Below are 16,009 nucleotides of genomic sequence, written 5' to 3'. Positions count from 1 at the left end.
CCCTCCTATAGATCGAGCCCAGGATCCAACAGGATTGTGTGTCTAGGGCACATGCTGGGGGATCTAGTGTTAGAAACTGCCCAATCTGGCCTCTACGAGACCCTCCCCACTCTCCCACATTTATTCTTTGTGTGTACCACACTGGTACACACCTGTCCATCCACTAATTCTCACTCTCTTATTGTTTAGTACTATTGTTTACTCCTGTCTGCCCGTCATCAATCAAGCTTGCATTTGCAGATTTCTTCCTGTCTACTATCCATCTCATCCGGCATCCACTGCTGCTATACACCTTTAGAGTCTTCCTTGTTGCACTTCGCGATTCACCAAGAGTACGATAGACTCTCCAGCTCATACTCTCTGCCACACTCCTTAAGATACGGGAGTTTGGCGGTTAGTATTCGTTCATTGCATAGTGTGTTTATACATGAGCATTGTATTCTATTTAGATTCATTCAATTCATTGTTCTCTGTGTTCATCGTCTCTGAGTTACTCTAACCCTAACTGTGTCTCTATTGTCAGTTTGTGCTTTGTTGTACAATTGTATTTGAGTTTTTGCGTTGGGGCATTTCTTTACACCCAGCATTGCTCTTTCTTGAATGGAGGCAACATATAGGGCTCCTTGTCAAGGTGCCCAAGAGGTGGTGTGGTTGAGAAGATTGCTTGCAAATGTTAGTTTTCTACAACGACAGTGGCACATCTTCGTTTAGTGCACACAGTACATTGCTTAGCTATTGCCAAGCACCAAACCTTTCATGCCCACATGCAGCATATGAAGGTCCATTATCATTTCGTTCAATGATAGTTAACCTTGGTTTATCAATCTGGTGTGATTGCTCACACAATGCCTTCAGATACCTTAACTTTTTATTATTCGCAGGATTGTCTCCGTACGTAGTATGGACAGATCCATACGGTACGTATCTGTATGATTTAGTACAAAAAAATGGGCAGTTTCTGGCCACTCTACTTTAAGTCTACAACTTTCTTTTTTTCTTTCTCCTTTCTTTTTTTTTTCTTCTTTCTTTCTTATTTCTCCCCCAAGTTGCAGTTATACCATGTACGAAAGGTTTGATACTATACCATACTTTAGGTACCGTACCTTATGTATTAGTGCCATAAGGTACCAACTTAATGGATATATCTTTCCCATTCGAACTGCACTTTGGGACGAGCTAAATGCTCCTTATATTAATATGATTCTCCCATGAGATTAGGTTATTTAAGATTTAAAAAATTTCTCTCAACCTTTTCTCTCTCAAGCCCACACTTCTTTTATTTGTATGATCATGCATGTATGATGTATCCACTTCCATCTATGTAGTTATAAGTTGTAGGTAGCAGTAGCGCATGTTGCACATTCCGCATTAGGTTTTGGGCCTTGGCATGTTACCCTCAAGTACTCATCTTATATACTCTAATACCATTGCTATTTAGACTTGAAATATCTTTTCTATTATCTTTTGTCCAAAATAATCAAGTTATTTTTTTGTCGTACTAATATCGTACCGTACCGTATAAAATCCTAAGGTACCATTTAGTACCATATTTTATCGTACTATACCATATCGTACGTTTCATACCTGACAACTATGATTATTCGACACCTTTTCGATGGTGAATTACAAAGAGAATGTAGGAAAAAAAACCTAAACTGTAGCAGCTAAGCAAAGTGAGCGTTTCTTTTATGTTCAAGGTGATAGGTAGCATAATTTTAAGGCTTACATAAAAATGAAGCTCATAATGTAGAGTCTTTCTGAAAACATGCAATCATGGTACATGATATACTTACCAAAGATCACCTTTTTTGTGCTTTACCTATCAAGTGAATTAGCTTGAGAAAACCCTAGTTTGACTCCCAAGTAAAACTCCTTGATGCATTACAAAGTAAGACTTCAATGATACATAACATATAAAGAAAGCGGCAAAATAGAAGAGTTGAGTGAATAGCAAATCGGGAGGTCTGCAATGCAAACCTATGTGACTATCTCCTTCTACACAACTAAGCCATTACAAAACTAAAAATTGATGTCCTTAATTGACCACATAAAGAGCCTGCAATTCTTGTTACTTTCATAAAGATGTCTTCATAAAAAAAAAATTCTATAGAGGTCTTAGCATGAAATACTGTAGAAGGTATTTGTACCTTGCAATTTACATTTTTTTTCTTTTTTTGTTAGTTTGATCATTGTTTAGCCTTAATAGTGTGTAGATAATTGACTACTTGGAAGTATATACAAACATGCTAATTCAAGACACGATTTGATACGAGTTTAAATAAATTTCTTAGATCATAGTAAAACAAATTTATGTGGTGAGCATGAGGAGATTCAGAGGCGTTGCATATGGGATTGTCCATGGGGTCAGGAGGTCTGGAGGAGAGCCCTTAGGATGGTGTTTCATGGCACTACAGATTCTATAATTGCTATGTGGGGACACTTGCATTGGTCATTGATAGAGGCTCAGCTTGTGGGTATGAGGATGTACAAGGGTATTAGGCTTATCTCATCTCAGAGCAGCTTGTGAGCGCGACTTTCATGCCAGATTTCTCTTAGATAGTATAAACTCAAGGGCATTGTCACATATGGGAGCTCATAGCTAGCAATATTGCTTGGTACATATAGATAGCCAGATGTAGCCGGGCATTGTCACTCTCTCTAGGATTTGGAAAGAAATTGTGCGTACTCTTCATGGGAGATAAGAGATAATACAAGCAGTTCAAAGACTATGAGGAAGAGGAGAGATGCTTTTCTCACGACATGGGATTCTGGCATCTTTTCCCTCTTCTAGACCCACATGGTCTAGCATTATAGACCTCCTGACTGGCTATTCACTCAAGCTTTGAATTGGATAGAGATTGTGCATACTCTTCGTGGGAGATGGGAGATAATACAGGGCAGTTTGGAGACTATGACGAAGAGGAGAGATGCTTTTCTCACGACATGGGATTCTAGCATCTTTTTCCTCTTCCAGACCCACATGGTCTAGTATTATAAACCTCCCAACTGGCTATTCACTCAAGCTTTGAAATAGACTCCCCATTGTTAAAATTTTGACATGGAAGTCCCTTATGGGGCTGCTTTGTACTTGGTTTTTTGTCTTGGGACATTTTGTTCTGAGGTGTGTGAACAGAATTTTTACCTTTCTCTGGAATTTAAAAAAAAACTTGATATGCTTTTATGACTGAAATTTCTGGTTGATTGAAAGGCGCAAACTAATGCAGTAACATGGAGTACCTATAGGTGGGCACATGCTCTGATGTGGATTGCATTTGGGGTCCCAGAAAGTGGTATGGGCAAGGGCCTCATACCCTAAATCAAACCACAAAAATTAATTTCTTCCCATATGCCACACACCTGGTTGGTAGGTGGACTCAGTTCCATCTTTTCATCCCCCTGCTGCAGTTCATGATTGGATTAGCCACTGTGTATCAATCACATTTTTGACAGACTTCTAGCATCACCTATGGAATAGCATATTGATCACATTCTTGACAGGCTTCTAGCCACAGCATATCAATCACATTTTTGACAGACTACCCGCATCGCCTATGGAATAGTGCTCATCCCCACAATGCTTTAATGTTTTTCTGATTGGTAGCATATCACAGCTTTGTCATTCGTACTTGGCTGGCTCCCACTGGCCACTACTGCGAGTGGTGTATCTTTGTGGTGACTCTTGCAGATACCTCCTCATCACATGTGAGACCTGCCATTATCTATCAGGGCATAACTGCTGCCTGCTCTCACAGTCTTACCCTCCCACCTTGATCAATCCAGACATCCATGTTACATTTTTATTGCTACAGATATCTATAGCCAGCCTTACTCCAAGAGCCCAATGTTGTGTAGTCACAAATCATCAGTTTTTACCTGAACCCTTTGCTTACCTACAAGTTCAAACAAATTGTTCAGAGTATATCCACTCTATGTCCACCCCCCATGCCTATGGTGGTTGCTCATGTGCACAGCTTCTGTACTTGCCACTCTTCTTCTGGATACTTTTTTCACTACATATGACAGCACACTCATCTTCCTCATGTGCACAGCTGGGTGTCCTGAAGGACTTGAGACCAGCTAAAAAAATTGCAGTCACAACACTTCCCACTGCTCCAATATCATGGCTGAATCTGCTGGCTTATTCTGCTATATCACAGAGCCTGTTTTGTCTGAAGGAATTATCCTAGCCTTCAAGGTCTCAAACGTGACTTTAAGACCAAAACATAAACTATAACACAAATACCAAGAAGCATGCTTATTTTCTAATGAGCTATAGCAGTACAAGGCTAACAGTATAGATACTCTTGCAGTGGTCCTTCAATGCAGCTTTCCGAGTATAAAATGTCTTACCTGTTGAACAATTGGTGAGAAATTTCCCATGGAGTCAATGATCAAGCGTGAATGTAGGTCCTTCTCATTATCCAGTGTTATTACCTGTGAGGAACCAAGCCATCAAACAAACAAGAAAGATGATGCAATCACCGTGTGAAGAGCGTTGGTAAATCTCTGTTTCAATACACTAACTACATCTGATAGATACACAGAAACTCTAGCAGGACTCATGCTTGTTCTTTTTGTTGTGGACAAAAATCTACAAGATGTAGAAGTAAAGAGATCCACAGCTATAAGTCTTTTGTCCCAATTATAAAGGAAAGCACACAAAATCTTGTTGCCCAGCCTGGCCACTTGACTGGATTTTCATCTCATATCATCAATTGAGGAGGGAGGATGGGAGTAATGAGCAGGTATTGATAGACTTTTTCACCTCTGCTAAAACACATTGCATTGCTCCCGAGGGGGGAAGATGCGAGTAACGAGGTCACAGGTGGTCCATGTTGTAAGACCGTTTGACCTCTGCAAAAACGGATTGCATTGCTCCCCTTCCTGCCTGCCACCCCCTGTCCTGGCAGCTGCCTCCTATCGTGTCTGCTGTCTCCCTGTCCGGCACCACAGCAGGTTAGGACCACCATCGCCATTGCTGCCTCAACCAACCCCTGGAGCTGCTGCTCCACCACCCAGTCACCCAGCTGCCTTAGCCTGCAGGTCACTGCCCTCAACAGCTTCTGTACACACTACCCATATCCCCAGCTTCCAGTGCCGCCAGCACCACCTTGTTCAGCTGCTGTCTTTCCAGCTCTTGATGAACACCCTCCAGATCCTGTCCAGCAATCTCAAGCACTACCACCAGGAGCAGCAGTGCCACCTCAGATCCTTGTGCCATCCTCCTGCAGTTCTACCACCACTCACCAGTGCTCTGCCTGGTCCTCCAAGAGTGCCATCTTTACCTATTTCATGTCTGCCCTTGGTTTCAAATCTGCAGGTCACTGCCCTGGTCAGCTGCATTGCGCTGTCTCAGCCAATAAGGCACTGCCCTGTACCTGCTGTCACTGCCTTGCAGCCCCTATGCTGTGACTTACAGTTCTCCCAGTGCTGCGCAGACCTGCCAGCAGCACCAGCCTGTGCAGCAGAGCTCCACCAGGAGGTCACTGCCCTAACCTGCTGAAGCATCACCTAGCAGTGCCACCTGCCTCCTCAGGCTTAGTCTAAGAAAATCAATCTAGTTCACATGATGCTATGAAGCATGCTTGGGCTGAGATTCAGCAACCAAAGCAGGTCCCTAGGTGGCTGCAAGGGACCTTAAAGGACAGCAAGCAACCCCTTGTGTTGGCTGCCCTCACACAAGCTGAAGCTGCTCTAGAACAATGACACCTTTTGGCATGTGCATTGGTGGCTACAACGTGAGAGGAAGAACCCGTGTAACAAAAACGCATCTGCAGATGATTAATTGTTAGATGCTATGAAGGCTAAAACTGGATTTCATCCATCAAAATGATAATTTGGAAGCTATGTGGGTTACCTTTGGGCAAGAAGGCTACTGGTGCAAAGTGGGGCTATAAACTTTTTAACAAATAATATGATAGTTCTATGAACAGGTACAAAGCTCGTCTCATCGCTAAGAGCTATGCCTAGCAACATGGCATTGATTTTGAGGAGATCTGCTTGAAGAAAGCAGTTTATGGCTTCATTTGCAAAGAAAACTCCCTGGGCTTGCTATGGCCAGATTCATTCTCACTTGCTACATGGGTTTTCATAATAGACCTGCATAGCCAACTCTATATATCCAACATTACGATATTCATTGCTCTTGATCTGCTTGTTGAAGAAAGCAGTGTATGGCTTAATTTGCAAAGAAAACTTCTTGGGCTTGCTATGCCCAAAATTCAATCTCACTTGCTACATGGGTTTTCATAATAGACCTGCATAGCTAACTCTATAAATCCAACATTACGATATTCGTTGCTCTTGATTCTTCACGTTGATGACATGTTTGTTAGTAGGACAAATGCTAGTCAAATAACATCCCTACTCACTACAATTTGGGCATTCAATTTGCCACCATTCACAGGGGCATCATTATGTCACAATTGAAGTACGTTAGACAAATCTTATAATGCTTTTAGTTTAAGGATAGTAAGCTGGAATTTACACCCTTGAAGCCTAAATTTTGTTTCGCACCTAATGATGATAGTGGATCTTTTGACAATAGTTGATTTCTTAGCAAGCTTTTAGATGCCTCAATTATTTATGTCTTACTAGGATCCAAGTTAATCACCATCTTTTGAAAAGTAAGTACATTGTACTTTACCCAATATGCAGCTCTTAACAAATATTTTTTACAAATGGTTCAAGAGTAGGCAATGCAGACACCATCTAGGATTTCTACAAACATAGCCAACTAGCAAAATTTAGATGATCAAAACATGGATGCCAAAGTTTTACATCTGAAACAGCATATCTTCTACACATTTCGTATAATTGTTGAGCTTCTACAACCCACAACATAGCAAACTTGAATCTGTCATCCACAAATCTGATAATCAAGCCAATTTGGGTAAGTAGAGAGTTCCACAGAAAAATTCTTTCTCATCTCTGGCACATACAAAGCATCTAAAAGTGTGAAAGTACTACCATTAGGAGCAATAAAGACAATTTTACCAACTTCTTTAACAAGATAATAGGGGTTATTGGTGCATATGATAGTACTAACCTTAGGGCAAACTTAGGAGAAGAAAACAAATTGTTCTACAAAGCAATGTACTTAGTGACACCACTGTCAAAGTACCACACATTTGAATCCACAATAGACTTGCAAGAATCATGTAGCAAAGGGTTATAACTGCATCGCAACAATTAGAAGGAGAGTTTCTCCTGCCTTGGAAATATCTCCAAAACCTTTCACTCTCAATTGTCTTCTCATCCTTATCAACCTTCTTTGTTTGAACAATATATTTTCACATTTATGCTTACCTCTCCACAAAAGCTTGATCATTAACACACATAATGAACTGTTTTTTCGATATTGGCATTTTTGCAACAAAACAAAACCCAACTAATCGAATGACAAAGCATTGGGATTAGCTTTTATCATGAATAGAAGAGTAGATGCAAAACTTTGATAAGAACCAAGAAGCTCATTGAGAACAATTTGCATAATTGAATTATCTTGCAAAATCTAATCTGCAACAATTAATTGCTCCTTAAGATCATTGAGTCTTTGTAAATTAACTGTCCAGAATGTCACATTCATCCATGTGTTCACTCCCTAATTGATTATGTGGATAAGCAACACAAGTCTCATTTCTTCCTTGATACCTATGTGAAGTGTATCCCAAGCATCTTCAGTGGTCTTGAATGAGTAAATATGTGGGATCAGGGTACGTTTAACAAAAGATGATTTTTCTCTATATAGTTAAACTTTTGCATCAAGTACAATCAATGGTCATGGCTAATAACGATGTATTTCATATAGTAGGTGTTGAGAGAAAGTTCAATGAAAAAAACTGTAGAATTTCATATAGTGGTTGCAAAAGAACTGTAGAATTTGGTGCAGGAAATCAATATATGTCTTGCTGTGGCTATAGAATTGTAGCAAAAAGAGGTATATTGATGATGTTGTTGGTTCTAGTTCCACTACAATAAATGCTAGAGCACCACCATCCACTGAGTACTTTTAGAAGGATAGTAGAGATGTGGAGGTTTATGCCTTGATTGCATTATTTGTTAAATGTACCATGATCCCATAGTACATAAGCATTGCAATTGGACAGTAAATACATGGATGAAGGTTACTCTATTGATAGTTTTTTGCAAAGATAAAAAAACTTAAGGAGCAATTAATTGTTATAGGTGAGATATTGCCAAACAACTCGCTCCTACAAATTGTTCTCAATGGTATTCCTAATCCTTATCAATCCTTATCAATGCTTGGCAAGAAAAGACAAACCCAATGCTTTTTTATTTGGGGAGTAGGTTTTGTTTTGCTATAACAAAAACAATATTGGTAAGTACTCCATTATATGTGTAACAAATTAAGCTTTTATGGCTAGTTAGCAAGGTAAAGGAAAAGCTATCCGTTTTACTAATAATAAGCAAAAATTTGCAAAAACTATCCAAACAAAGAAGGCTCATAAGAATGAGCCGAAAACAAATACAAAATTTTGAATATATTGTAAGGTAAGAGATTGTATCATTAAGGATTGGTTGTAAATTATGCTAAGAAGAAAGAGACTAATATAGTTGTTGCAAGTGTCTCTCCTTTTAGTTTAAAATCTACAATCAATGTGCAAAATATTTAATGAGCATTTAGTAAGAGATTGTATCATTAAGGATTGGTCATAAATTAGGCTGAGAAGAAAGAGACTAATATAGTTATTACAAGTGTCTCTCCTTTTGGTTTAAAATCTACAATTAATGTGCAAAATACTTAATGGGCATTAAGTGCACAATGCAATTATAATCCTTTGGTATTGATGAATGGGCGATCTAACATGGGCGGAGAACTATTGGGCCACCATAGAGTCCACAAACCATATCATATTTTTGCTGCTGAGTATGATCTCATCGTTATGCATAAGGTAAGCCTGAGTTTTCTCCTTTAGATTTAGTGCACAAAAATAATAATCTCGTAGAACCTTTGGAATCTCAACTACAGACTGGCCATCCGCAAGTGGAACTTAGAACAGATTACACAACACTTTCACAGTACATCTTTTCTCCAATGCCAAGCACGAACCCTATTATTTGAAATTCTATGCCAATTGATTCTATATTTTCTATTGGATCATGGGATGCTCGTCAAGAAGGGACTCTTCAAAGCAACATTTAGTTTCTAAGTAATTTGAAAGACAAGTACTTTATGAACTAAAAACTAATTAAGAAACTAAAAGAAGAACTTGTATCCAATCCCTTCCTTTTCCTTTAAATGATTTTACCTTTAGGACCTCTACATACCCGTTTCTCGGTTGTGTACCTGTGATGGAGACTCCACCTTCCACATACACACTTTCAAGTTATCTCTCTAGGAGTGTATCCTAGACATAATTGAGTATGAATCGTTTTGTCTCTGAGTTTGCTTCTATGGCCTAGTGGACCATCCGGTCATTATGTTGTGCCCTAGCTGACATTTCAATAGGGCTATAGTATCCTAGTGCCTCCACCTCCTCCTACGGTTTCATATGGAACTATATTTGTTTAGGTATCTCGACAACAATCGCCACTGATTGGACTTGAGTAGCCTATTTCTGCCTATCCACCTTTACCACCAACTTATCCTCCATCTTACCCCACCTATCCATCATCAAAGACACTTCATGGTTCAAGCTCCTCATTCGCCAAGTATGCTTTTAATGATAAGACTTGTTTCAACATTGAGATCTGAACCAGGGGCTCCTAAGTCCTACCATGAGATCTTTATGGTTCCGCATCTGCTACCTCGAAAGAGTTGTAGTACTTTTTTATAGTGGATTGTTTCTCTAGATACATGTGGGTGTACTTTCTTGAGCACAAATTAGATGCTTTCACTTATTTTAGTGTCGTGGATACTACTAGTCCATAGCCAAACTCGTTGTCACGTGGCTATTACGAGTGATTTTGGTGGCAAGTTTATCTCCCATAAGTTTTTTGAGTTTCTACAAGAGCAATGCATTACAAGCAACTCACCTCTACCAACTCCACGGTATAGAATGCAATCATAGAGCCTAGGAATCAGTCAATCATGGAATTCGTAACAGAGCTCCTTCAGCGCCTTTGGGTTGAGGTTGTTAACACTTTTCTGTACATCCTTTCCATGTTCAACTATGATGGTTCCTAAAAAGACTCCATACGAGGCAGTTTCTGTCTCTCGGCCTGATATTTCTCACTTCAAAGTTTTTAGTAGTCGTGCTTATACCTCTCCTGATGACAAGATAGGAAAGCTTACCCCTCAAGCTCATCTCTCTTGATCTTTCTGGGCTATTCTTTTGAAGGAAAAGCCTATTGCTTGTTCAATCCTCACATGAAAAGGGTAATCATTAGGAGAGATATCATCTTCGATGAGAGAGACATATTGTAGTCCTTTGTAGTGAACTCTTCCCCGTCACCTCCTCTCACATCATTTGAGATCGTGCATAGTAAGCCGGCCCTTCTGCCCGCTCCTGACCTTGCAAATACTTCAACTCCCAAGCCTCCCCCACCTTGGTACCAGCAGACCATGCCGGATTCAAGGATCCTTCCACCGGATGACACTCCAGTGGGCCCTAGAAAGTATGCTTCGCAAATCCTTTAGGCTTCATATACATCGCCATTTACAACTGATCACATTGCCCATTCTGAGCCGAATAGTTGGCAGGAGCCTCTCTAGGACCCTCTGTGGCATGAAGCCATGGAGAAGGAACTAGATAATATTGATCAAAATGAGACTTAAACATTGGTGGATCGACCGGTCATCAAAACGAAGTGGATTTCTAGGACCAGGCTAAAGGCTGATGGTACTTAAGACAAATACAAGGCTCGCCTTATAGTGCAAGGTTTTAGGCAAAAGCATGGCATTGACTAGGAAGGAACCTTCACATCTACCGCTCAATTGACATGATTTCGTGTATTAGTTGTGTTCGTCAGTCACCACGATTAACCGATCTATTAAATGAATCTCAAAAGTGTCTTTTTGAACAGTTATCTGGAGGAGGAAATCTATGTAGAGTAGCCTCCCGGATTTTTCTTCCAAAGACCGGATTGATAAGGTATTTCGCTTGTGAGAAGGTCTTTATGGGTTGAAGCAAGCCCGGAGGTCTTGGTACCACAAGATAGAAAATTTCTTACGGACTCATAGATATCATTATATCCCCTATGATCCAAATCTATATGTGCGCACCACTAGCATGGAGATCAACTATATCTTGTTATATGTTGATGATATATTACTCACTGGCTCACATTCTTTGGCTATTGCCGAAATTAAGGCACAACTTTGCTCTACATTCGCGATAACAGACTTAGGTTTGTTGTCTTATTTCTTAAGAATGATTGTTAGATCCGAGGGATGTATATTTCTGTCACATCAGAAGTATGCCCTTCAGTTGGTGGAAGAATATTGCATTGATCCCACATGGCCAGTGGCCACACCTCTCGATTCCATTGTCCATCTACACAAGGATATCTCGGGTCAGCCTCTTGATACTCATACCTATCTTGTTGTAGAGAAATTACTCTCGTCGATTCAATATTTTAATGTACTAGAATGTCTCATTGGATTGCTTGTCGTCGTGTATTAAGATATTTAAGGCGTACCTATAATTATGAACTAACTTATGGTCATGGTTTATACTTGCATGGGTACACTGATTCTGACTAGGTGGGGTCAGCCTTTTGATGCTCATACCTATCATTCTGTTGTAGGGAAATTACTCTGGTCGATTCATACTAGGCTAGATCTTGCATTCTCAATTAGTTTGATTAGTTAATATTTTAATGCACCTAGAATGTCTCATTGGATTACTTGTCTTCGTGTATTGAGATATTTAAGGCGTACCTATAATTATGAAATAGCTTATGGTCATGGTTTATACTTGCAAGGGTACACTGATTCTAACAAGGCAGGACATACTGACACCTGACGATTCCATCAAGGCTACCTCTACACCTTGGGTACGACACCCATCTCTTGGCTTCCACGGTCAAGGCAAAGTATCGAGCTCTCTTTGATGGTACTGCAGAGGCTATCTATCTGAGGAACTTGCTAGCTGCACTACAATTTTCTTGCAAACTGTCTATAATTGTCTACTGCGACAACCAGAGTGCGATTGCTCTTGCAGGAAATCCTATTATCATCCCTTAGACACAGTACATGGCGGCTCATTACATTTCACCAAAGAGCATGTTGAGCTGACCACCATTTGCCTAGAGTTTGTGCTATCTAGTGACAATTTTACAGATATTTCAACCAAGGCAGTCAAAGGCCGGTTATATAGTACCTTTTACCATGAGTCGGCTTGGATACACTCTCCTCTACTTCTTCACGTTGACAAGGAGAGGGTGCTTCTCTCTTACTTCTCCTTCTAGTTTAAGAGAGCAATTTCCTTCTCATGATAGTGACAATGATGATGCTTACAGTTTTTCACCTTCAGACATTTATTTATTTTGTATTGCACATTATGAATATTTGTAACTTCATCCCCATTGTGAGGATGACATGATTGTAAAAGGGTGCTTAGGCAAATAAACAATTTCCCTACAAGGGCATTGTCCAAGTGACACCATTGTATCGCATTCTGCATGAGCATGAAAACCTTCATATTTCTTTGCATTACCCCATGCATTGGCTTTTTCTGTTCATGTAAACATGTATCTTTTCTTTTCGTAAAGAGTAAGTATAATAATTGTTATAAAAGAACCAGAGTTCAAGAGTCATAATGAACTAAAGAGATGGTAGAACAAGTGAGGAAATTTTCGTATACCAAGAGACTAAATCCTCTTTAGAGAGAAGCCTCGTGTGTTCAACAAGATCTAGCTACTAGTGGAGACCTTTCAATCTAATGACATGACTTTAAACACCAAAACTGGGATTAAAAGTAAAGGTATTCTAGGTGACCCAATTACACCAACAACCCCAAATCTGAGACAATGGAACACTATCCCAATTAGAGAGACACATAAAAGATCCTACTACTTTTTCGCCAAATCGCAAACAACAAAAGTCAGATCCTCTTTGCCAATGGATAGGAGATAAACCAATGCTAAGAAACCTCGATATTGGTAGTGCAAAAGAAGCAAGTGACATTAGAAAAGTCTTCTAAAGAGGGCCCAAGCAAGGAGCATATTGATAGGGTTCCAAGCAAGGACCATATTGATAGGGTTCATCACTGCCAAGAGACAATGATTGAATAGACATATTAACGGCCTTGTGTCATGAGGACATGTATTTTTGAAACCTCACTTAACATGTGGATTAATTTTTAATCACATGATTGAGTAAATGTTGCACCTGTGAGGTGCAATTGGGATTAGAGTAAATTTACAAGCCCAAGACTCAAGAAAATCACCGGATGTTGAAGGCAAAAGGTGCTATAAGTTACGTTGCACAGGTACTTAGTGGTATCTGGTGCCAGTTGTTGGCCTAGGTTATTCATTTGGCCATTAAGTGTCTATTGGTGACCATAGCAACCAGAAACGTGAAAAATGTTTAAAAATGAAGCGTCACAAATGTGTTTTGTAAGTTTCTTTCAGGAGAGGGTAAAATAAGAAACACGGTTTTTTTATATAGGGGTTTTTAATAGTTTTGACTAGGGAAAGAGGTTCTAAACCTCTATAGAACTCTCTCTTAAACAAAGAATGGCTAATTGAGCTTGAGTGATGAAAGAGTCAATTGAGAATAATACATGATTCATTACATATCCACGATCCATTATTGACTTGTCACCTATGTCAAAGTTAGTCTTTGGATAAGCTATACTATGGTTTAGAACTCAAACATTATGATTCATATATATCATACAAAGAAATTTGAAATTAACATGTAAATAGCCTATCTATAATATGAACTGAGTTAAGTTGCAACATCATGATTCTCATTTCAAAACAAACTGACAAAATGTCAAAATCAAGAATGAATCATAATATATCATAAATAACCCATAAATGAGACTAAGTCATATAATATTCAAATCTCAAGACAAGAATAGATACTAGATTAACCAAGTCCAATAACTAAACAAAATCACAAAAAAATCAGTCTCTTATCCAAAATCATGAGCCCTTACGAGTCATTACATAACATCATCATCATGTTTAACATTGTTAATTAGTGTTTCTCAAAAAAACCATGTTTTGGGTTTCAACTCACCAAAAAAATAAAAAAAGTTAAAAACGCCCACGTTTTTTACTTTCAAAAACGTTTCGTACTTTAAGAAACATTTCGTAAGTTTCAAATTCAAAGAAACGCGTTTCTTAGCTGCTATGTTGGTGACACTAGAGAAGTGGTGGTTCATGGTACATAACGCAAATCTGATGATTAAAGATGACGCAAAGACACTCGAGAATGGAAGTTGCCTAGCCAATTTAATTATTGGCTAGTCAAATTACTTTTTCAGGGCAATGAAATAATTACTAGATTAATATTCAATATTTAAAGACTGAAAATTAATATTTAATTATGGATTATGCTAGAAAAACCATTTGGAAAGGCTCCCACTTGTGAAAAATGCCCATGCAAGACTGAAAAACGTCTTTAGCCTCTGGAGAGAGGCCTTTTTAGGGTATTCAGCCTCCAAGAGAGAGAGAGGAGATGTTGTTGGTAGCCAGGGGCAGGAGAAGATCAATCAACAGCAACAATCTACAGGCTATTGAAACAGAGCAGCAACAGTAAATGACTAATTTTCTTCAGTTCGTTGCATCTACAAGCTGTTGAGACAAGGCAACAGCAGTAAGTGAAAGATTTTCTTCAGTTCTTCGCAAAGAAAGTCTGAATTTTCTCTCCTCTGCATTCTCTCTCATCTCCTAGCCTTTCTACAGCCTTGCTCCAAAGATTGCAGCATTGAGATTACCAAAGGCTGAGAAATTGCAAATTTCTCTGTTGTAAACCCTAATTTACAGCAGAAATATGGTTTAGCAACAGCCTTGAGAAGCGTGCCAAAAATTGGAAGCTCCAAGACTTGGATTTTTTAGCACTGAGGGTGAATTTCAGCTAAATTCAAGTGGAGGAGTAGCCAGCCTTTGAATTTGGGGCATTTCCATTGTCTATCAAGTGGGTGAAGGCCAATTCAGTGCCTGAATTAAGGCAAAAATCAGTTTGAAGACTTGCTGGTCGCTTTGGACAACAAGGGGAGTTTGGATTGCGAAGGGGATCGAGAGAATCCCATTGTAAATCAACTTCTTCTTCAAGAAAACTAAAGAAATACCGAAAGCGGCACCAATTTTGGGGGCAATTAGGTGTCCAATATCCAGATTAGTAAGTAAATTTGTATTTTCAGATTTGCATTTATTGTTTGCTGCTGTAATTAAGTTGTAATCACGGATTTACCAACCATCCATGAAAGGAAGGCTAGTTTCACCTTATCAAAAGTGGTAGGTGGCTTATCAAGATGACTATGTGACAAGGTATTAGCCTCCGTATATTGGGTATGTTGCTTGTCTTGCTACTTGCCTTTCTTCTTGTAGTATTAGTCAACACTGTGACCAATATAGTCACAATATTGACACTTGAGTGGCTGCTTCTTGGTGTAAAAGGCTATCTGTGCTATGTTTAATTGCATGACTCGCCTTGGATTGGTCTTGATAGTTGATGCCACTTGTGGCTACCGTGATCTTTGGGGCAAGGTATCCAGTCTTTTGCAAGACCGCCATTCTAACTATCCTTGGCAAGATTGGGACCTTGTAGGGCAAGGTCTACAATCTTCTTCAGTTAATCAAAGATCACTCATGGCTGAATGCACTAGGGGATTGCACAAATCTAAAGCTTGTTGGAAATGGATAGCAATGGAGGGATGGATCAACAAGACGTCGTTCAATGTAACATATTCATTTGGAGAATGTTGGTGGATGGTGTTCCCCTTGCATTGACACTTAGCCACAAGGGCATTTCCAATCGAAATTGTTTCTTCTCTACCACTATAGTTGAGTCTTCCCATCACAGATTCATCTACTATCTTTTTTGTTGGAAAACTTGGGCTCTTCTTTTTATACTTGGCATGCTGTGGTG

The 16,009-nt window shown here is 39.4% G+C and overlaps 1 protein-coding gene across 2 annotated transcripts in view; it reads right to left on the bottom strand.

The window, feature by feature from the left end:
* Positions 1–16,009, bottom strand: part of LOC148030347 (Lycopene beta/epsilon cyclase protein) — a 217,051-nt gene that overhangs the window by 71,998 nt on the left and 129,044 nt on the right. The window contains exon 7 of one of the 2 annotated variants that reach the window (XM_087686658.1): positions 4,351–4,434. The exons of the other annotated variant lie outside the window; for it this stretch is intronic. Within the exon in view, the coding sequence (XP_087542784.1) occupies positions 4,351–4,434 (84 nt within the window). The remainder of the gene's footprint in view (positions 1–4,350; positions 4,435–16,009) is intronic. 2 annotated transcript variants of the gene reach the window in all.

This window comes from Lygodium microphyllum, chromosome 10 (assembly GCF_053477565.2).
Source record: "Lygodium microphyllum isolate KBCC chromosome 10, Lygodium_microphyllum_v1.1.10, whole genome shotgun sequence".
Classification (NCBI taxonomy): domain Eukaryota; kingdom Viridiplantae; phylum Streptophyta; class Polypodiopsida; order Schizaeales; family Lygodiaceae; genus Lygodium; species Lygodium microphyllum.
Note: the sequence above shows the minus strand (reverse complement) of the source record. Positions and strands in the feature narration are given on the sequence as shown.